Source organism: Hyperoodon ampullatus (genome assembly GCF_949752795.1).
Source record: "Hyperoodon ampullatus genome assembly, chromosome: 8".
Taxonomy (NCBI): domain Eukaryota; kingdom Metazoa; phylum Chordata; class Mammalia; order Artiodactyla; family Ziphiidae; genus Hyperoodon; species Hyperoodon ampullatus.
The window spans coordinates 36287835-36311766 of record NC_136921.1 but is presented as its reverse complement, the minus strand read 5'-3'; the positions used below and the strand labels follow the sequence as shown (position 1 = coordinate 36311766).

At 41.2% G+C, this 23932-nt stretch overlaps 1 protein-coding gene across 1 annotated transcript in view; it reads left to right on the top strand.

Annotated features, from left to right (window-relative positions):
* The window catches only part of LOC307057484 (uncharacterized protein), a gene marked incomplete at its 5' end in the record, with an annotated part of 64474 nt that overhangs the window by 9659 nt on the left and 30883 nt on the right, over positions 1-23932 (top strand). Inside the window, one exon of the mRNA XM_079710682.1 lies at positions 13625-13673. Coding sequence (XP_079566808.1) covers positions 13625-13673 — 49 coding nt within the window. The remainder of the gene's footprint in view (positions 1-13624; positions 13674-23932) is intronic.

Below are 23932 nucleotides of genomic sequence, written 5' to 3'. Positions count from 1 at the left end.
TTGCTGTCCAGTACCGTGGCCACTAGCTGCCTGTGGCTGCCGAGCACTTGAAATGCACCTAGTCCAAACTGAGATGTGTTATGAGTGTGAAATACGCCACGGGTTCAGACTTGGTATGCAAAAAGGAATGTAAAATAGCTCATGAACAAATTTTATTGGTTACATGTTGAAACCGTAACATTTTGGATATAATGGGTTAAATAAAATATATTATTACAATTAATTTCATGTTTCTCTTTATCTTATTTTTTTTTAACATGGCTACTAGGAAATTTTAAACTACCTGTGTGGCTGGCATAATAGTCGTATTGGACCACATCGTTAGAGAACATCTCCTTGTTCCTGGGAGATGCATCCTGTACGAGCCAAGCCCAGGAGCTTTTTGAGTGATTAAGTCAGCCCTACAGGTATAGAGAAGCAGCAGTTGCTCAGTTTCTTAAATCCACAGATATTAGAGTGCTTTAGATACGATTCAGAATCAGAGAGACAGTTTGTGAAAACTACAGCCAGGAGTCCTTCCTACAGTGTGCACGGGGCTAAAATCATGAGTCCGGCACATCTGTCTCGCCAGGCCCACCCAGGCACCATCAGGAGAGGGAAACAGGGATACTGTGTGCTAGAGGGAGGATTTGAGGTAGACAGGAGGAGCAAGGACAGGGCCAGTGGAGTCCCAGGAAGCCTCCTGCTTGTGAGGTACAGACAAAACACCAAGAGCCACGCCTAGGTCTCTGAGATTCCCCCATGCTGCCATGGACCCTTTCCCAGTGGGAGAAGTCCCAGGTCCTCCACTGTCATGAGCCTCAATAATATGTACATGATAAAGCCATTGTGCATCAAACAAAATGGCGTGCCCAACAACTAGTCCTCCTCAGTTATGCCTTAAGATACTGAGGGCAGCAGTCTGTGGATCATTTGGCCCAGAAGGCTTGAGGAAGGTATACGGACCTTTCTCAAGGTCCCAAGGACCTTGTCACAAGGACCCAGAAGATAATATGTCCTAAGAGATATGCAGAGCTTTGTTTTCAAGTGGAAAAGCCAAACCAGTGATGGGAAACCAGAGCTTACCAGGATGGAGCTGGAGGGAGAAACCTGGAGGTGAGGGGAAGAAACCATGACTCTCACGGGAAAAAGTCAATGGAATCAGGTGCCAGTGAGTCTGATAGGCAGTGGGGCTCAGCGCCTCTCCTGGTGGTTTGTGTGCTGTGTTCTGTTGAGCCCTTTGGTTCTGAGAAGAATGCCCCTGGGCAGTTGCTTTGATTTGCTTTTACATATTAGGCATTAGTATAAGATTCTGGTAGGGGGAAAGGTTCTTAGGCTAAAAATAAAAGTTTGAAAGTCATACCTGTACAGAGACTGGCCTGAGAAAGTGGTGACCACCGTGGTGTGGTGATTGCTCCCCCAGTTGCAGGATCTGGGACCAGTTTGGGCGCTTGGCAGAAGCTACAACTCCTTTCCACCTGTACCCGAGTGACTCTCCATTGGGTTGACCATGCAGTCTGTCTGGCCTTACCTGGGAAGCCAGAACTGTCTCATTCTTGCGTACCACATTTTCACTTTGTGCCCCAGGTTCTCTCTCACATTTCCAAGTCCCTGATTTGAGGTCTTGTGTAGGAATCTCAAATTGCCTTGGGTAAGGATCCCATCACATATCTCCAAGCCTTCTTAAGCCAGTAGTCTTGACTCTGAGATACAAGCCCTAGAGTGAATGCCTGCTGCCCCCTTTCAAGCTTCTACTAACACCTGCCAGCAATGGGCAGGAAACTCAGCTAGTTTAATAGGTATTTGTGGAATTGAAGAGCTTGCCTGGATACTGGCTGTTCCCTGATTCCAGACCCCTGACACCAAACACTCTTTGGCTGCCCCACTGGTCTCTGGGTCCCATTTGTACCACATGTGCAACTTGGGAGGGGAAGGGGAAGGCAAGTATAGGGCTGATTTTCCTAAATTATGGTACATCTGTTTCTCTGTTCCCTGTGAGAAGGCTGGTCTTAAGTGTGGGCAAGAAAGGTGGCTGCCTTTATGGTGTGATTTCAGAATTCATTCTACTCAAAAGGGCTTTTCAAATATCAACACTTTCTCTTTCCTGCTCTCTAATATGCAAAAGCCTACATGATAAAAACTCTATTCTCTTTCCTAAGACCAGTATGGTTTAGACAGAAGGAAAACAGATTTGATTTGATGGTTGAAAAGCCTGGTTTTGACGCATGTAATTGGCTGGCTGTAATGAACTTGAGCCAATTATTTAATCTTCCTGAACCTCAGTTTTCTCATTTATGGAGTGAAATTAATAATACCTACTTGCTTTGTTATGATTTTCTACGACTAAATAAAACAAGGTATAAAGTGCCCAGCATCAGGGCCTAAAATGCAATGCTATGAAAGTGGTAACTTAAACTGGTCAGACATGTGCTCCTTAGACTGAATGATTTTATAGACCCTTCCCTGAGACTGATAAGAAGGAGATAAGAAACCTGGGCCAGGAGGGCCAGAATTCAGCCATCCCTGGGTGAAAAAGGACCAGAAGGAAGTTGCCTTCACATTCTGCTTAAGGCCCATCCTGCCTAATGGTTTGCATTTGTGAAAATATTCATCTGGGATTATGAATACAACATGAAGCCATGGAAAAAAAGGAATGTTTACATCCTCTGCCAGGGTAATATAAGAATAAACAAAGCAAGTTTTTGAGTCTCTGAATAGTTAGGTGCACTGCCATCAAAATAAATTTTTATTTCTATTCTTTGCTGATAAATTATAGCTGAAGGAAGCCACTAAAATACCCTGAAAAGGAAGATTCATATACAAATGAGATACCAGGGACAGATTTCACACTTACTTTGTAGGAGCCATTCTTTCCTTAACTGTGGGTGTTTGGGAAGTTCTTTTATTGTAGCCTTTGTTGCTTCCAAGAAGGGGGGAAAAGCTTTAGTATACTCAGGAGAGAATGGTTTTGATTGGAGGCAGTGTTGTTCTCAGTGAGGGCTCACTTTCCTGTATTGTAGTGCTTGCTAATACAAAACCGAGAAAACCCATAAACGGCAGTAAGATAGTCTGATCTGACATACTGCCACTTATGATCGACCTGTGTTTATTACAGGAACGTGGGCAGTCCTATCATTTTTAAAGGGGAAAGTGGAAGATGTTATGCTGGCTACCGTGACTGCTAACGTCCTGATCTAGAAGGTCTTTGTCCTTTCTCATTCATTTCTCCTGTGAAGTCTGAATGGTGGACTGGATTCAGTACACGCAGGGGGCTGCCAGTGACTTCCTGGGCTCTTGATGTAATCTCGATCGCCCCACTGCAATACCACAGCCTCAGTATAGTGTCATATTCAACCTGAGAATACTCAAGGAGAGAGTATAAACCTACTACCTCTAAAATTAAAAATAAAAGCATTAAAAATAGTATTTAGTGCTGGTTTGTGGCACTGAATATATAAACTCATTTATTGTTCTGGTAGTCCCAGAGCAAGAACTGTTGCAGTTGCAATGGGTGATATCAACTAAGGTTGTCATGACAACATTAATTTATCATTTCCAAACTTTGGTAGGATTTTACCTTCTGAATCTCCTGGATTGTCTTTGAATTTATAGTTATTTCTCATTTATTAAGGCGAGGCACATTTAGCTATTGCTTACATAAATGCACTGAATATCTTCATGAAATTTACTGATGTGAAATTAGAAGCATAGAAGGTGGGCACTGGAAAGAGATAGTGGATGCTGTGGCCTAACGGTCCCCCCAGAAGAAGGAATCCCTTCCACAGTATCCCAGTCAGCCGGCTGCCGTTTGAACCCTGCCAGGAATGAGGTGGTCACAGTTTTGTGACACTGAGGACTGCTGCCCACGGTAGCCTGCAGTGCTCCTAGATCTTGAGCCCCTTTAGATTTGGACCTTGTCTCCTTTGTGGTTGGACCAATACTCATTATCACGCACATCAGATACTGAAATCTGCCTCCCTGTAGCTTCCCTGTTCATCTCCTATCACCCTTTGGAGTGCCACAGAATAGTCATGCACCTGAGTGTGGTAGGTCTTCAAATATTTGACCATTGCTATTGTATCTCCTGTTCGAAGTCTTCTCTTTTTAGGCTTACGTGGTTCCAGTTCTTTTGGCTGAGATTCGCCATCCTGTTAACACTCTGGTCGCCCGCCACTCCGCCTGTGCCACTTTAAAAGCGAGGCATCTTGAACTCAACACCCTGCTCCTGAGTTCTCTGAGTGGCGGAGGACACACGGCTGCAGCTAACTCCCCATCCAGGGCACCTTCTTTTGCTGATCTAGTCAGATCCTGTGTTGGCCTCCATTTTAAATGAGGGGCAGCACGTTGTTAGTTTATATCCAAAGTCAAATAAAACTTCCCAGTCTCTTTCTGGACAACCCCTACAAAGCCAGCTCTCCCGTATTCTGTATCTGTGCAGTTAACCTTGGGAACACACGTAGAGGACTTTACCTTTATTCTCGTTACATTTTGTCCCATTTCGGCAAATCATTTTTCCTCTCCATCAAGACATTTTTGAATTATAATTTCTAAAAGTTCAATCTCTCAGTGGTACATTTTTCACTTATTTGTCAATTACACTTTTTGAGAAAGGTACTTCCTCTGTCATTGATAAAATGTGGACCAAGACAGGCCAAAGAGAGAGCCCTGTGACTTTCTACAAGAGACTTCTTGACATCCATACATGAATTTTGTTAGCTGTTTTTTGTTTCTTTGTTGGAACTAGTTTGATCATCTCGCAGTCGTGTTTACTTTCTTGCCCCCAAGCTCTCTAAGAGGATACAGTTAGGAAGGACTTAGATGCCTTAGTGACACTATCGTGATTGACCCACTTATTGCCAATCATAGAACTATATTACGAAATGAAGCGAGATGAATTGGAGTAACTTTTAGATTGCATTCATTTTTCTTTTGAAAAGTTTACTAAAAAACATGTGTAAATAGTTTTAATTTATTAAAAAATAATTTCGTAAAATAAATTCATTCTTCACCCATAATTTCAATTCACGTGAACTTGTTTGGTTCAAAGACATCGCTTTTTTGTATATCATTCAGTTCTCTGTATGGAATCATTGCTTTGGAAACTAATTGGTGGTGGGACAGGAAATCACTCCTTAGGTGTCCCTCCAGCACATCATTATACTCACATCTCCTGGGACAGACAGTAATCAGGCTGAATCATGTCCAAATAGCATGCTGGAGTCTATGTAAATGGCTCCATGACAGTTTCACTAACTGTGACCATGACAGAGAATGCACTGATGGCATCATGTCACTAATGGATGTGTTTTCTCTAAATGGAAAATCCTGTATTATTCAGAGGGTTTTTTTCCTTCTCACACAAACTCTTTGACTTTTATATTAATATCAAATGTCTGTCACTTATACATATGGTGTTTGTGTACTATGTTTTGTTTTACTTGTGTACAAAATGGTCTTTTCCATGCTTTTTACCTTGGACTGGATGGAAAGAAAAAATAATTTGAAAGAGTAGTAGCACGAAGAACTCAAATCTGTAATAAGTCAAGGAATAAACTCTTGCTTCATAAAAATACTTCTCTTTGGTGGTGCTTTAGATTTTACAAAATACTCTCACAAGTTTTTTTTTGAAAAAAGTTTTTGCTTACTGTAAAAATAATTGCATACTCTTTGAATTTGGAAAAAATACTGAAATGGATAAAAGAGAATTAAAAGTCAGCTAAAATTTCACCACCCAGAGATTGTCGTATCTGGTGTGTTTTCCTTCCAGACATGGATGTATGTGTAGTTGTGAGTATGTGCATGTGTGTGTGTGTGTGTGTGTGTGTGTGTGTTAAACTAGCTTCATGGTAGACCTAGGCAGTTTGTACTGAGCAATCAGTGTGACATAGTAGTTAAAAGTGCTTTGGAATCAGACACTTGGAGATTTCAGTCCTGGCTATGCTACTCATGTAGTGACTGTAAATTGCTTAAACGATCAAAACTTCAATTTCTACTTCTATAAAATAGGGATAATAATAGCATGTATCTAGTAGGTTTATTGTAAGAATTAATAAAATAATGAATGTAAAGTACATAGCATGGTGTATGCCTCAGAGTAAATGCTCAGTAAATGTGAGCTATTATTGTTATTATACAGGTTTTCTTGTCTGTTTTCCTCACTTAAATTCTAGGGTAGCAATTTCTCTTGTCAAAAAACATTATTTGAGAAATATTTGGAATGACTATATACATTTCAATATATGAATGTACCTTAATGTAATCATTTCGCTATGCTTAGACCATTTCCAGTTCTTTGCTGTCATAAAGAGCACCACAGTTAATATCCTTTACATTTTTTTTGTGCGTAGACAACAAAATGAATTTCTAATGGCATTTTACAGAGAGGCAGAAAAAAATGATCAATTCTTTAGTATCTCCTTAATATGCCAGGTTATATGCTTGGTTTTTTAATGTCAAAATTCTCATTTAACTCTTCCACAACCCCGTTGAGGTACATCTGTTACCCCTATTTTTGGATGAAAAAGCTCTGAGGGGAGACAAGTAGTTTGCCCAAGGTCACAGAGATAGTGGTGGTAGAGATGGTATTTGAAGCCAGCTGTCTGATTTCAAAGCTTAAGCTTTTCCATTCTGGCAGGCAGTTCATGCCTATCTTTTTAAGGCTGGCGGAATGAATAGTTACCATTGTGCTTTTCACAAAATGTCACTTGGTGCCACATAAAAGATAGGACACTTGGCTGGAACTCTTGGCTTACTCAATATATAGTACCTCTTGTCTGCGTATGTTCTTATATGTTTTGGAATCAAGCCTCATTAAAATAAGGTGCTAACTAAAGGAAATCAAACATTGGTGTGATTATTTGATGAAAGCAAACGTCAGGGAAGAAAACATTTATTTAGTCAAAAACACAAAAGTCATCTTTGTTTTAGTTGGATGGACTAGGCCAGAATTACTTACCTCCCTAGGAATCAGAGTATTTCACACAAATCAGTATAGGAATGAAACAATAACAGCCAAAGTAAATTGATGCTGTCAAAAGGGGTTATAAGTTTCATTACTTGTATATTAGGGGTTGAAAGGGAAAATCTTTAGCCTTAGTTGTAAGATGCTACACCAGGAAAGAGCTGTAACAATTGCTGTAGGTATAAGTATAGGTATAGGGGAGACATAACGTTTACTGGGACAAACCCCCAAAGAATTATTTGGTGAACTGACAGGTTGTCTTTAAAAAGTCAGCCATTCGGAACATTTATCTTGGCAGCTCTCAAATCTGACTCACAGCGTGTAGTGTGGCAGTCAATTTTTGAAGGAAAAACGCATAATTAATATGAAAATCAAGGTATAAGGTGTTGCCAGTCAGTACCCAACACACAGTTTCTTAGAACAAAGGAGCAATTGAAGTTGTCTTTTAATAGGGTAATCCTGGTTTGTCATTCTGTAGGTTTCAGTTCTTAGTAAAAATGAAAGAAAAAAACCCCTAGTTGTAATATTTCATATCCAAGAGCTACTTTGTTGCAGAGCTTATGCCCAACTCTTGTCTAGTCAAGAAAGTTATCTTTGGTTTTTGAGTTCTTGAATTTTCATAGCCCTTGAACTTACACATTTGCCTTAGCAGTGTCCCTGTGTTCCTGCAGTCATTTTAGTTCTTACAAGGGAGAAACAGTGTCCGTCGTAGCCCAATGACTAAGAAGGTTTAAAGACACAGACCTACTTGAGAATGGACTTGAGGATATGGGGAGGGGGAAGGGTAAGCTGTGACAAAGCGAGAGAGAGGCATGGACGTATATACACTACCAAACGTAAGGTAGATAGCTAGTGGGAAGCAGCTGCATAGCACAGGGAGATCGGTGCTTTGTGACCGCCTGGAGGGGTGGGATAGGGAGGGTGGGAGGGAGGGTGACGCAACAGGGAAGGGATATGGGAACAGATGTATATGTATAACTAATTCACTTTGTTATAAAGCAGAAACTAATAAAAAAAAAAAAAAAGAAGGTTTGTATCGACACAGCACGCCCACCAGCTTGGTCTGTGGAGAGTCTGTGCCCCGTCGTGGTTTGCAGGTGGGAAAGGCCCAGCGAGTTCAGTTTGGGCTTGCTGCACAGCTAGTGAGTAGGTAGAACTGTGCACAAGACGATGGGTGTGAATCTGTGGATGGGATCCGAGATGCGGCTCCATCCAGCGCTCGCTCCGTAGCTGTCTATCTCTAGGCAAAGTGCTTTACTGTCTCTGAGCCTCAGCTCCCTCTGCTCTCACAGAGATAATGACTCCTGCACAAAGGTCATAGGGAGGATTAAACGCATTGAGCAAACCAGTGGGTGAACTCAAAAGTGCTTTCATGGTTAGCTCCCAAGTTATTAATTAATGGCCACAGGTCATGCCTCCCAAGGAGAAGCCGATTTACCATTGAAAATATTTTCAAATGAATAATGGGAATATTTGTAAAATATATGTAAAAATACACCACTCCTGGGGCTAACGTCACCAGACCCCCCTAACTCTTTGCTTATACTCTATCCAATAATAAAGGGACAGGCCCTTTCTCTGCCCAGGAAGCCCCCAGTGCCCAGCGAGCTTGGCATCTCTCAGAGCTTAACTACTCACTCCCGTGGCACATCCCTCGATGAGGGAAGGAAGCCCTTGGCATCAGTACGTGGTTCCTTTGAATACAGTACAGACCTTTATAAAAATAGCCATTTAGGTCTATTAAGTTGTTCCAAGACAGAAGCAAAACTTGTATATTTGATGCATTATTTTAGCTTTCAACTAAAAAAGGGCTCACAATAAAAGACTATCAGATAGAAAAGCATATTCCAACAGGGTTGCATTATAAACAATTATAGGAAACTCTGATTATTAAAGCAATCATTTTGCCAAAGGGGAGGATGAAAGAGAAGAAGTTAGGAATTTTGACACTGGACATCACGCATACTTTTCTGAAGTCTCCTGTGGTTTCCCCCCAGCCCTGGTAATGTAGGCAAGGGCTCAGCAACTGCTTTTGAGTCTGGCTGCCAGAGAGTCAATCCCACCCCAGGGGCTGCGCTCACTCCCTTTCCCCTGGGGCTGCTGCCGGCTAACCCGCCTTCCCTTTCTTGCTTCCCAGGTGGTCGTGGTGGCCCTTTCTCTCTGTCCTTTAAAAGGACAGGATTTGTTCATTGGCCACCCCAGCCTGGGCTCACTGCAGGACCCTTATGAAGGTGCTTCAGGTACTTAATGACTGAAATGTCTCCGTGGCATTCCTTGGAGATTGGCGGGGTGTGGGTCAACCAAGTGCTGGATGTTTCATACAAACCCCCATGAACACTTAGCGGTAGGGAAGCCAACAGAGGGCCCACGGAGCCCCGGACTCCTTGAGCCCGCTAGCTGGGAATGCTAACCCTGCTTGCTATACTCATCTTGAATCAATTTCTAAATTTTGTTTCTGCTTCTATGCAGGAAACTATTCTGAATTTCACTTATTTGCTTTGGTACCGCATTTCATTCAGCTCATTTCTTCATCAGCTATTTTTTGAGCGTCTGCTGTGTACTAGGCAAAGTGAGAGGAACAAAAAGCCATCAAACATTGAAAAGGAGAGAGCAGTTCACACCTCAGGCAGAAAGCAAGATAAGCCTCCAGGGTTGAGAGAGAGGGAGAGGTTAAGTATGTAATGATTTTTCTTTTTTTTGAGCTGTACTTTCCACAATAAATTGTACTGCCTGAAAATCTATACCAGTATTCATTTACGTAGCAAATCCCATTGTAATGAGAAGTCCTGTTATCTATGACTGGGACAAGCATCATTTAGAACACAATTTTAGGGCAGCAGAAGACTTTGGACAGTCCCTTGGAATGAGTTGAAATGGGATTTGACCTATATATCAAGCTTTTCCTTGATATTTTTCATTTCCATGTGTCAACAAATACTTGACTTGATATTAAAGCCAGTTAAATCAATATTTCTTGCTGTAGTCAAGTACAGCAACATATAACCAAGGGCAACATACCCCCACCAGCCATATTTTGTTAAGTACATGTATTTTATCATAAACCTACTTGACTGAACTACTTTCACATGAATAGGGTGAAAATATCAACGTAACTACCATTAAAAAAAAAGAAAAGCCGGAGAATCTCTGATCTAGTCCCTCACCCTTCATTTAAGCAATCTCATAGTTTATTTTGCTCACTTTCATCATAAGGAATGACAATATGGAAAAGATCTTGATTGTGGTAGCTGTGGTTTCTTTCTCTTTTCTCTAAAGGGTTCGCTGTAACCCATTCTCCCAACTCCCATCCCAACCAGAGGATTTCTTAACACAGCCACAAAGTGGCAAATACCAGTAAACTCAAGAGTCTCAGACTGTAGGAATCTAATCAATGTGATGAAAGGGAGAGTGAGGTGGAAGCCTCTTACTTACTCTTTTTCTGAACTTTTAATTGTTAGAAAATTTCTGAAAATTATGTAGTAAAAACTCAGTGTTTCCATAAACAAATGGCCTGAAGCATCAATTTATAAACGCCAACAAATTTATTTACTGTTATTAGAAGAGCCTAACTTCTCTTGCCTGTGTACTATAAATGGAAGAGTGACTGTCATTTATTGGGCTCCTACTCTGTGCTAAGCATTTACAATATCTCACCTCTAACAGTCAAAATGATGCTTTAAGCATGTATTATTATTTCCATTTCATGTTCAACTTCGACTGCTGAGTAACTTATCTGAGGGCACCAAGCTAGAAAGGGTATAAGCAGGGATTTGAACCCAAGTTTGTCTGGTTCCAAAGTCTTTTCACTTTTTACATCAGGAATCTTGAGAGTGTAAAAAGATTTCTTTTTCAAATTGTTAAAGTTACACGTGCTCATTATAGGAAGTTTGGAAAGCAGACAAAATTATAAAGAAGAAAAAATCACTCATAATTCTTCATCCCAGGGATGATCACTACTAAAATTTTATTTTATTTTTCTTTCTAGGCTTAAGAAAGCTATAATTTTATATCCAAGAGGGTATTGTTCCTCAGAGTTGTCATCCTTGAAGTTTATTCATGTTCTCTAACAATGTTGCCATTGCTTAAAACATTTTTGGAGCCAATTTAGGAACTAAATTCTCTGTAGACTCCCATGCACTGGGTACTTTGGTAGAGACATAGCAAAGAGGGTGTATCCGTTACCTAAATACCTGTCAAAATAATACATTTTTATGTTCTACCTTTTTGTGCCTTCTAAAGTTATATGCTGCAAATATTTGACCATCCTGTAAAGAATACCGTCATTGCCCTCTCTAAGAACCATAAACATCTTCTGCGACTTCAATTGTGGTAGGAGATGGAATTTACCAAAATGCTACTTCCTCCCATGTCAAAGATTGATGGACATTTTGGGTTATGTTTAAAAGTCTTTATTAAAAATTAAATCAATAAATGTTTAATGTCTCATTTGACAACTCATGTTATGTGTTACATTGTCCACACAACAATGTTTGCCTTTTGTGGTACATAAAGAAAATCAAAGAATTGTTTTTGTCAAAGTTTGAAAAGCACATTTTAAAATCAATTTCTTTTTAATGGAAGTATTATACTCACTGAATTATTTCCCTCCAAGGAGTTTCTGTAAAAGCAAATATATCTTAAGTGTGATGAACTGATCTTTAAATAAAGTTGGTAGCATCTTTTGTCAAAGTGTTTCGCAAAGAAGCAGGCACGCATGCGCACTCACACACACATACATAAAAGATCGCTATCAAAATGGCCACGGGTATACTTTATCAAAGTGAAGAAAGTCAAGTAATTAAGTGCCAGCTGAGTTCTCATCTCTTTGGTTTATTGCACACAACACTATTACTTTCAGAAAACAAACCTAACCCTCAGCTCAAGCATCTCCCTGGTTGTCTGGCTTCTGCCTTATTTTTCAGACATTCTTATCTGCCCCATAAGGTTAGCATGGCACCCCCTTCCCAGATTGCTGGGCACCTGGGACACCGGGACCCTGGGTCCTAAGATTGGCGCAGAGTCCTTCGGGGCCACACCCAGAGCTCCGATGGGGGCCCACCGGGCATGCGCAGGTGTCCTAAGGGCTGCCCTCTTCCCTGGTCTTCCGATTGCCGAGATTTCCCGTGGTAAGACTTCATCGTGCTCTCAGAGCTCATTACAAAGTGTAGGCTTTGTCTTGTGTTTTAATCCTGGGCACTATTCACAGTGCCTGGCATTGTGTTCAGTCAGTGTGTTAGAGAAATGAAGGGTTACAATATATTCTCGCAGAAATGGACTGTTCGGAGGAAAGGTAGTCTGATTACAAGAGAGTCCGAATAGAATGGTGACTTCGCATCTCAGGACTTAAGGGCCTCTAGGTCCGTCCTCTCACTTAAAGATGAGAACCGGAGAGGTCAGCTGACTTGGAAAAGGTCACCTAGAGAGATGGCGCCAAGCCAGGCACAGCATCCAGCGTCCTGAGGTCTTGTCCCGTCCTTCCCAGTGCTCCCTCCTGTCCTCGTTCCCTGGTTGTTTCATGGAGGTTGAGCTGACTTTGCAGGATCAGTGACCAGAGCATTTGAAGCCCCACGTGGTGCTTAACAGAGCAACGGATGCAGAGGGATTCTCAGGGAACACTTGAAGAGATTGTTGACTTAGTGAGTGATTGCCTGGTTGACTTAGGAGCCCAGCACCTGTCTCTGTGCCTAAATGGTTACTAGCTGAATGGTGAGTTCCCTGGGCTTGTGTGGATATTACAGGCTATGTTTTGGAAAGGAGATCATTACAGAAATAATAATAATAATAACAGTCACTAACATTTATTTGTGATCAATTAGGCAGGATATCCCTGTGGTTTAAAGTCTAGGCCCTGTGGTCAGATGGTCACAGAATCCCAGCTCCATCACTTGTCTTGTATATATGTGTGTATATATATATATATATATATATATATTTTTTTTTTTTTTAAGATATTGGGGGTAGGAGTTTATTAATTAATTTATTTATTTTTGCTGTGTTGGGTCCTCGTTTCTGTGCGAGGGCTTTCTCTAGCTGTGGCAAGCGGGGGCCACTCTTCATCGCGGTGCACGGGCCTCTCACTATCACGGCCTCTCTTGTTGCGGAGCACAGGCTCCAGACGCGCAGGCTCAGTAGTTGTGGCTCACGGGCCTAGTTGCTCCGCGGCATGTGGGATCCTCCCAGACCGGGGCTCGAACCCGTGTACCCTGCATTAGCAGGCAGATTCTCAACCACTGTGCCACCAGGGAAGCCCCTTGTATATTTTTATGAGAGGTGCTTTCACCTTTTGGTGCCTCATTTTCTGTATCTGCAAAATGCCAGTGGTAATAGTGCCTACTTCAGAGTATCGAAGAGTTAACCCACTGAAGCCCTAGAACAACGCCAAGCACCTTGTAAGAAAGTAATAAATGTTAGCTGTTGTTATTAAAATATCACTACTGTGTGTGCCAAATTCATTGCACAAATTATATACTATCCAGTCTTCCCAACATCTCTGTGAGGAAGCTACTATTATTGATATTGTTCCCCATTTTACAGTTGAGTAAACTGAGGCTTTAAGTCACAGGTAAGACCCAATTCCTTGTCTGCCTGACTCCAGAGCCTGTGCTTGGGTGTGGGTGTGAGGGAGATGAGTGGTGTGGCTTTGAAATGTGAGATCTGACTTCCCAAATTTCTTTTTTTTCCTAGAGCACTCCAGACTCTGACCACTGTCAGGAATATCTCCGTGGATTCCCAGGTAAGTAAAGGCTGATCCCTCCCTTCTCTGTATCCTCCTGCTGCCCACATGGCTGGCTGCCCCTGCACCTGCAGCTGACTCCCACAGGTCTTGTCACAGTCTGTCAGCCTTTCAGGATTTTAGCACCAGAGTGCTCTTGTATAGGTGTACAGACCGAAGAGACAAGTTGCTCATGATGGGGTGGGGGGGGGGGATGGGGGATGGAGACAAGGAGCAGAGGACTGGAAGCAATCCTCCCCCACCCACCTGTGCCTTCTCCACCTACATCACCTACATCGACGTTTCTATGGATTTCTGTAGTTGCATGCATGTGAAATACCTCAAAGTACCAGGGGAAAAGAGTCTTTATTTATAGAGGTCGTTGTGTTGTAGAAAGGAATTATGGTTAAGAGTGGTGGGCTCTGGGGCCAGACTACTTGGCTTTCCCTCCTTGAAGGGATAACCGTTTTTGCTGTTGTCGAAGAACTTGGTCCAGTGAATCTGGAAGTCTGGCTTGCAGTCGTCAGTGCTCACTCAGCGTTGAGTGGGGAGTGGAAGGACACAGACTTTTGAGCCAGACAGCCTGGCTTTGCATCTTGCTTCTGCTGCCTAGTAATTGTACGGTCTCTGCATGTCACCTGCCTCTCTGAGCCTCAGTTTCCTTCTCTTTAATATGGGGATGATTATACCCATCTTGCAGAGTTGTTGGGATATTTCTAGCTCATGTATGTAAAGTGGACTATATAAGATTGACATTCAGTGAAATGGTAATTATTATTGTTATCAGTTATTGGTATTTGACTGGGTTCATCACAAGTATTTGTTGGAGGGGAAACATGTTGTTATTTTTCGTTCCTCATACTTTACAAAAATATTTTTATTTTTATTTTTTCCCCCCAGCAGTCTTGCTTGTTTAAAGTAATTTGCTTAGCAAGCCATTTTTCACTGTGAAAAGATCACCTCTGGTCTAGATCCTGTCAAATGATTGTAAATTCCAAATAGAAGTAGTCCAAAATAATGAGGTCTTACTGCACCTGGATGTTTCCATGAATGTTTAAACTTGATTCTTTTTACATAACCCTGAAACTTCAGTAGTAAGATGACTGTAACTTTTTGAAAAGAGCCATTAACGTTCGTTGTTTTCCGTGAATGGAATAGAATACTTTACTTCCTCATATCTGAAATCTGAATCACCACGAAAACATTTTCTTTATTGTTGTTCAAAGAGAATTATTATAGAAACTACTGGTTGATTCTTCCTCTCTCTCTCTCTCTCTCTCTCTCTCTCTCACACACACACACACACACCCCTTAGTTTTTCTTTCACACACACACACACACACACACACACAGCTTAGTTTTGCTTTCCATTAGGCAACTGAAGAGTTACTATGTAAATTCTGGCAGCCTTCTCCCCATCAGACAAGCAAGGGCACAATCAATTCCTGTTTTCTTGGAACGTACCAGATAATCAGAAACTCTGATTATTCTGCTGGAAGGCAACAAACAGCTTGATGGAAAGATGTACCAACTGAAAACAATTCTGATCATATTTTTGTCAGGAGAATGAGATACCTCCAGCTGTCTGTCACTAATTATATTAGAGGTAGAAAGCAGGAATGTTTTGGCCTGTGAAAGATTACGGCTGTCTCATGCTGGAGCACCAGTTTTACTGGCTGCTTATCCCAGAACAGTGACATCGGACGTCCATTCTGTAACTCATCTTGACAGTTAGTCATAGTCTCAAACCCATGTCACATGAGCACACTTAAGGAATTTTCTAATTATAGTTCAAAGTCTTTACTTTTATCTTTTTACGCTCATTTTGCAGACATCACTGATTGAAATGATTTCTCCCTCAGCATAATCCTATTGCCGGCAGTCACAAAAGAACAGGGAGATGGCGAATGAAACCCACAGTAGCTGAAGAGGTGTCCGAATTCAATTAGGAAGCGACCTCTCCCATGTGGACGCATAAGCCATATAAATCCATTTTAATTGTGAGCTATGGTACTTATCTGGTCATGTTTATTTTGGATGCAAGTGCCAAAGCTGGATTTAGACCAGAACTCCAGATCTTCAAGCTCTAATGACTAATTTGGGTATCCATCGAATCCCTTAATTCATTTCTTAATTAGTTCTCCCAGAATTAGAGTTGCTTGGTTACAGTCATTTCTACAGTATTTTCCAATAAAAACAAACGTACATAGATTTTTTTTTCCCTTTGGTTCACACATTTGCCCTGGTCGTAAAGAATTATTCTTCTTGTTATCAAAATTATAACAACAATGATAACAACAAAACTAACATGTTGCCAGGCAGTAGAGTGTGAACTGAGGCACCAGGAACCGGTTTGATTCCCAACTCAACTACTTACAGCCATGGGACCTGGGTCAAGTTACTTTCCCTCTCTGGGCTTCAGTTTCCTTTTGTAAAATGGGAAGGATAATAGTACCTATCTCACAGGGTTGTTTTAAGGATTAAAAAGGCATTGTGGGCTTCCCTGGTGGCGCATTGGTTGAGAGTCCGCCTGCCGATGCAGGGGACACGGGTTCGTGCCCCGGTCCGGGAAGATCCCACATGCCACAGAGCGGCTGGACCCTTGAGCCATGGCCACTGAGCCTGTGCGTCCGGAGCCTGTGCTCCACAACGGGAGAGGCCACAACAGTGAGAGGCCTGCGTACCACAAAAAAAAAAAGAAAGAAAAAAGAATAAAAAATGCATTGCATGTAAGAACTAATATGCAGACAGTGCCTGGCATTATCATAGATGCTAGTTATTATGTTTTTTGTCAATAAGACAGTGGGAGACGGAGGAGCAGATTTGCTGGTGCCACAATATTGTCATCCAAGTATGTCCCATTCCTGTAGTCCATTTGGAGATCATTCATGATGGTAATGAAACATTGGAGACTCTGAGGTTGGAATTAATCTCTATTGTTTGTATTTTGTACTCCTCAGTTTAGCTCAGGATTAACATTTTTGGCTTTCCATGCTTGATCAATATGAGTGCTAACTTGAAACCTTTTGGTGCAATATTGCTTTAAAATTTGAATGAACATTTTTTTCTCTCAGTAGACACAATATTGGCCCTCATTAAAAGGAAAAATGCAATTACAGTATGTAAAAAATATATATGTGGCGGGGAGAGGAGATTTGGGGGTATTGGCTTCAGTAAATTCACTGGAAAATTTCAAACTATTTTTTTTTAATTTATTTATTTATGTCTGTGCTGGGTCTTTGTTTCTGTGCGTGGGCTTTCTCCAGTTGTGGCAAGTGGGGGCCGCTCTTCATTGCGGTGCACGGGCCTCTCACTATCGCGGCCTCTGTTGTTGCAGAGCACAGGCTCCAGACGCGCAGGCTCAGTAATTGTGGCTCACGGGCCCAGTTGCTCCGCGGCATGTGGGATCTTCCCAGACCAGGGCTCGAACCCGTGTCCCCTGCATTGGCAGGCAGACTCTCAACCACTGCACCACCAGGGAAGCCCTCAAACTATTTTTTAACAGAGTTAAGTGCATTTAATGTCTTGGTTCAAATTTAGTCAGTGTGCAGGAGTGAAAGTCTAGGGAGAGATAAATCTAGTAATTTAATGAGCTTTCCTCATGGCTACGTAAGAGTTAGTTTATATTAAAGTTTATTTCCAAGTGATTCTTAGGTTTTGTTTTGTTTTTTTTTTTTTAGAAACTAAGGTCCGATCCAGCAATTCCACGCTCATGCATGCACAGGTGTGCACTTGTCTGTGTGTTCTAGAGAAATGTACACTTGTGTACATCCAAAGATGTGTAAATTGTTCTTAGCAGCATTATTTGTATTCATCTCAAATTAGAAACACAGAATATCCATCAATAGTAGAATGGCTGAATAAACTGTGGTGTAATCATAAGGAATTATGATGTCTATAACTATATAGTGGAATATTATACAGCAATGAAAAAAGAATAAATTAGTGCTACACACAAGAAGAGGGATACATCTTAAGACGGTAATGTTAAAAGAAAGAAGATACAAAGTATACATAGCAATCTTATTTCATTTATGTGAAGTGTGAAAACAGACAAAACTAAACTCTGTTGCTAAGGGTTACAGACATAAGTGGCCAGGAATTTATTACTGAAAGAATCAGGATAGTGGTTCCCTCTGAAGGGCATGCTGGGGGAGAGAGAGGAGTTGCGGGGCTCGTGCGAGTGCTGGCGATGTTCTGGTTTTTGACAGGGGCTGGCAGTTGCATGGGTAATACACAGTGTGTATACATCAAACATTAATGTTTCATGTGCTTTTCTGGTTGTGGTTTAGAGTTCATAATTTTAAAAGTTTTTAAAAAGGCAAAATAAACTTTTTCCCACCCAGGTTGGTTTATCCTTGTCCTGCATAGTTTTAGGCCAAGAGATTCCTGTGATTATAAGTGACTCTAGAAGTAACCTACTGCCTCACTGCCTGGCAAAGTGGCCTCCAAAATAGGATATATACCCACAGGGAGCTCTTGAGAAGATTCATTTGGTTGAGAAAGACATTGATTAGAATTTTCATTTACATTCATTTTATTATCATGAAACATTATGATAACAGATGGTGACTATATTGGCACTGGCATCATTCCTGGGTCCACGTGTCAAATGGTCGAGTATCACCTGGAGGGAGGGAGGTGAGGCCTCCTCTTCACAGTGGCTTCCCCTCTGGCTCATCTGCTTTGGTTATTTTGCGGAATATATCACGCCTGGTCAACTGTATTTACAAATTCTATGTTTTAGTTTTAACAAACCCTCACAGAGTCTTAAAAAGATTCTACAAAGAATTCCCATAAATTGAAGATAATTTTAATATTTCAAGCAACAAGAAAATGTCAAAGTTTAACATGAACTCTGTCAGCCCTGTTATGAGGTAATGACAGTGCTCATCTAATCCGATCTTGCAAGAAGCTGGCCACCAAAATTCTAAATTATCTAGAAGACGTACAGATTTATATCCACTGTGGTTAATTAGTCATGAATCTCGTCCTGGGTGTATTAGATTTGAGACATCATGGTTAGCAAAATAGTACATCAATTCTGTCATTCCTTTCTATTTTTTTATGTTTTATAATGTATATACAATAATACATGTATATGAATCGTAACAAACCATTATATATAGTTAGTACAATAGTACATATATATGAATCGTAAACAAATAGCCAAACCTTTTTTTGTTCAAACATGTAAGATGAAAATACCTTGGATACCACTTCCTTGTAGTTCAAAGGCTACTCCCTGCTAACAGTTAAAATGTGTAGGAGAAGGTAAACTTACTATCCGTGTCAAAAAGAGGCATTCTTGGTCTTAATGTTTTTATTGACAAATATCATCATAAGGCAATAGTTTGTATTTTTTACTTTATTAAGACTTTCCCCAAGCCCTTGGTTTGGAGTTGGGTAGGAAAAAATGAAACGATGTATATACTCAGAATAGCTCTGTTTTTCTGTTTTGCTTATATTCCCTGTAAGATTCCTTTATGATTACATATATACATACACACCGAGGGGTAGTGGGAAGGGTGCTTGACTGGCGGTCAGGAGACCTGGTTCTAAGCCTAGTTCTGCCACTTGCCAGCAATCAGGCCACAGCACAGAGGCAGTGCCCTCGCTGAGCTGTCCTTGCCTTTTCTCTCTCCTGAGGGGATAATAGCAACCCTTCCCTGGCCCTGACAGTGATCACATGTGAGGGCATCTGTGAAATGGAGTTTCCTACAAACAGAAGGAATTATGGTCCTGTCCCTTCTACTTCACCTTTAACAAAACGTAGCTTCTTATTAAAGTACTAACGTCCTTAACCTACAAGGCTCTTTTGATTGGAAGCTACAGAAACTGACTGGCTAGCTTAAACCAAAACAGAATTATTTTTGAATTGTTTTATTGGCAGGATCCTGGGGCATCTATAGCATTGAAGGGATGGTAGAACCTTCAAACTGCACGAGGGGCCACCACCAGGGAAGGCCTTGCAGACTCGACACGGGGCTTTGTGGTCTCTTCTCTAAGGCATTGCTGTCAGTGTGATGGAGTGCTGATGACGTCTACCTGCTGGGGTTCATAGTTCAAAGTCTGAGGCTCCACAAAGAGGGAACCTAATTTATCCAACTTAGGTTGATGACCGCCTTTTGACCAGTCAGCCTTAGGTGGGAACAGGTCACATAGGATAGACAAGGTTCCTGGGAGCTCTAGCCCTGCATGTCTGGGCCATCTCAGGAAATCAGGCATCCCTGTGAGCTTCTGCCTACCACCGGTATTAATGTTTCTGTAGTTGCTAATGACTCAATTCTCTTTAAGGGGTTTGAATAAAAGGAATCAAAGAAATTTAAATAAGGAAGTGTATATGAGCATTTTCTTCAATAAATGTCAATGCACCTAACTGAGTCTGGGCTTCTCATATTTTTCTTAAGGTGAACACTGAAGTTGAAATCACTTTCATTAGATGTTGAAAATTCTCTGTAGGTACCAAGGGGTCCTTCTGCCCAGGCTGCTTCTCTAAGGTTTGACTCCACTTCTACTTTTAGCTCCTGCTCTGCCTCTGGTTAGAAAGAAGGCATCAAATGAATTTTAGGATTCCTAATGCCGATGCTCTCTTCACTGACAGCCTGACTTGACCTAAAATTTTATGCCAGTGTGGAAAGAAGTTAAGAGAGGTACACAGAGACTGTGTACCACAGGCAAGTCATCATACCACTAAAGGACCTTAATTTTTTTCTCTTGTGAACCTATTAAAATATATTTGAATATATCACAGCCATTTCTAGACAGACGTATCCAGCTGTTCCTCACACCAGTGGGTATTTGATACATAGCATTTGTTCTACCAGGGCTCAAGCAATTACTTATAATATTTTAATAATGGAAATGATGAAAATGTTTATATCCCTGAAAAATCGATGCATATCTTCCAAAACAAGTTAAATATTGCTATCAAGGGCTTCCCTGGTGGCGCAGTGGTTGAGAGTCCGCCTGCCGGTGCAGGGGACACGGGTTCGTGCCCCGGTCTGGGAGGATCCCACGTGCCACAGAGCGGCTGGGCCCATGAGCCATGGCCGCTGGGCCTGCGCGTCCGGAGCCTGTGCTCCGCAACAGGCGAGGCCACAACAGTGAGAGGCCCGCATACCGCAAAAAAAAAAAAAAAAAAAAAAAAAATGCTATCAAATATTGCCCTGGCAAGTCCTAAATAGAGTATTGTCCTCTTTGGAACATTCACTATTAGCTATAAAGAGTGCAGAAATTCTTTGTTTTTAAAGCACATACACATAATGTAAGAACCAAATTTTATGTTGTTAACAGACAGTGAAGTATCTTTATGTAAAAAGAGAAGTTCTTTCTTAGAGAAAGAGTACCACCGAAGAAAGAGAAGTGGTAGCAACAATCATTATTTTACCCGGTCTCCATTTTCCCAAGTGCTGAGTTATAATGTAATCTGTGGTTTATACTTTTTAAACCAACTCTCAATAGATTACCAACCCAGTGCCTCACACTGGTTAGGTTATAAGGATGATTTATTATTTGTCAGATTTTAAGTGCTGACCCATGAAATGTTCAACTTGTATTGACAGCTGTTGTCCAAAGGTTTGCAGGTGTCCTGACTAATGCTTTGAAAGACCAGCATTAGCAATAAATCACAGCATACATAATTTTTCGATAAAGTAGTGGAAAGGATTTTGCCTTCTAGGTCCTCTAAGCTTTGGTATTTGGAAGTTACTTAAACGGGAAATTAAAGTAAAGGGGTAAAACATTCTCAGGCTTTAACTCTTGAATTTTGGGCCAGCCATAGTCAATAGCTAAAGCATCTTGGTAGCTTTGTTCTCCTAACCCTGAGATCTCTTGGCTCTGGGAACTAACAAAGTGCCAAGCATAGGCCTAATTGCATTCCTGGTTACCGAGACAAAAATCTCAAAGGAATTTTCCTTTTTTTTCAAAGGAGTACCTTGAGCATTAACATTTTCTGGAATAGCAAAATTGTTTATAAGACTTCTGCAAAGCTTTCTGAAAAGAGAGCTCGAAGGAGGCTCTGGCAGCCAGTTAAGAGGCATGCGGTTCCTCACCTAGAGTGACAAAGAGTTAGGGAGAGGAAATCAGCAAGTAGGAGAGATGTGGCTTTGTCCTCTAAGCTTGCTCTCTGCTAATGAGTTGATGTTCTCTTTTCTTCTTCTTTCTCTATGGTCTGCTCAAAGATTTAGCAAAATGGTGCATGATATATTCAGCTAGCCCCACGGTAGACCACTGGCTGACTGTAAATTCTGTTCACTAGTATTTCCAGTGCTGTGACTACTGCTTGATACATAAGAAATGTTCCATTAGTATTTGTTGAATGAAGGAATATATTCAGGTAGGTCTTTCTGTAATCTGTATATTGGTGATTTATATATTGGGCCAGATATACTCTGGGCCACATTACTTCTGATTAAGGAATCAGTATCCAAATTTAGTAGACTGGGACCTTCCAGTATGATGGAGAATAAGGGCTTGGAGAAACCAAAACTTGGAACAACCTGAATACTCAGCAATATACAAGGAACTGATACAACCTTCCAGGAGGCTTAATTTACTCCAGAAGTTAGCATATCCAGTGAAAAGTTTTAGCTTATCACAGTTTTTCTTAACATAAATAGGTTTGCAGAGTTCTTACCATACTGACAGTATCAGTTTCAACTTTATAGAATTTTGCTTTTAATACATCAGTTGGCAAGCACCCAGTGCCAAGACCAAGGGTTAGCTCACTGCTTCACTTCCTTCCTCCAAGCTGCAACTTCTCTCGCAGCACCAGGCAGCTGTCTCCCAAATGTATGCTGTCAGTAACGTAGGAAACCAGATGACCAAAAGAGGGTAAATCAGCACAAATTTATCGTCAGAGCTGAGAGAAAGAACCTCAAAATGAATGCTCTGCTAACTGTGGGTCAGAAATATTATCTTTGTATCTCAAGGACAGGACGTTTTTGTTTTCTTGGCAGTGTTGGGTCTTTGCTGCGCGCGGGCTTTCTCTAGCTGCGGCGAGCGGGGGCTACTCTTCGTTGTGGTGGCTTCTCTTGTTGCGGAGCACGGGCTCTAGGCACACGGGCTTCAATAGTTGTGGCACGTGGGCTCAGTAGTTGTGGCTCGCAGGCTCTAGAGCGCAGGCTCAGTAGTTGTAGCGCATGGACTTAGTTGTTTCGTGGCATGCGGGATCTTCCTGGACCAGGGCTCAAACCCATGTCCCCTGCATTGGCAGGCGGAGCCTTAACCACTGCGCCACCATGGAAGTCTCTCAAGGATAGAACATTTAATATAGATTTGGGTACAAAGTACACATCACCCTCCAGGCATGCTCAACTGTGTCAGCCAGAAAAATTTCTTTAGTGTTTACAATTTCCCCTTTTTCCTAAATTAAAAAATGCTAATGTGAACCCTTGACTCTCAACAACACGTTATTATTGTATATAGGGCAAAGAGTGAATATGACACTTGCCTAATGACAAAACAGTTCATTTTAACTCAGCAGACTGGGAGTAATATTAGCTTGTTTTCTTTTTTCCATGCTTCTTTGTGGAAATAGGCCACAATCATTTTTATTCAATCATTCTTCATTACCTTATAGCAGGCTTCCTGTTTACGCTATGAAGAGCTGTTTTAAAGGCCCTTGAGGGGTCTTTCACCTATAGTACCCCTTTAGAATATCTGAGGGTTTGGAAATATAGAAACTTCTCTTAATGAAATATGTTTAATGGTCTGTGCAGAGTATTGCAATATTTACACCTAGTTCAGGTAATGTAAATTTTATTTAATTAGTCATTCTGGGAAAGTAGTAGATATTTTAGAATAGATTCAGTACCTAGAACCCACTGTTTGCCTATTATGTATAGTACTTTAGATAAAATTCTATGAGGAGTATTTATAGATTAAAAAAAGTGTTTTTATGCAGTAGCATAAAGCCAATTCTTAGGGACTCATAATAATACGAAGAACATGTCATGTTGGGGCATGAAAAGCATCCATGTGGGACAGACTTTTATAAAAATTCTTTGTAAACTTTAAAGTGCTGTACAAATGTAATCATTATTTTTACATCTGTGACATGCAGAACTTTTGGGCTGAATGACAGTCCATAACTTCGTGTATTAATGCTGAATATGTTCCTGTTTCAAGGGAGATTTCCTTTTTCACATGTAACCCTTGTGTCAGAGACTCCCTGAGTTCCTTAATTGGATTCCTTCACACTGTACTTGACTTTTGAACCCTCCAGACCATGCTTGTGCCAGGAGAAGCACACTTCACATGATGCTTTGGAAGGTGGT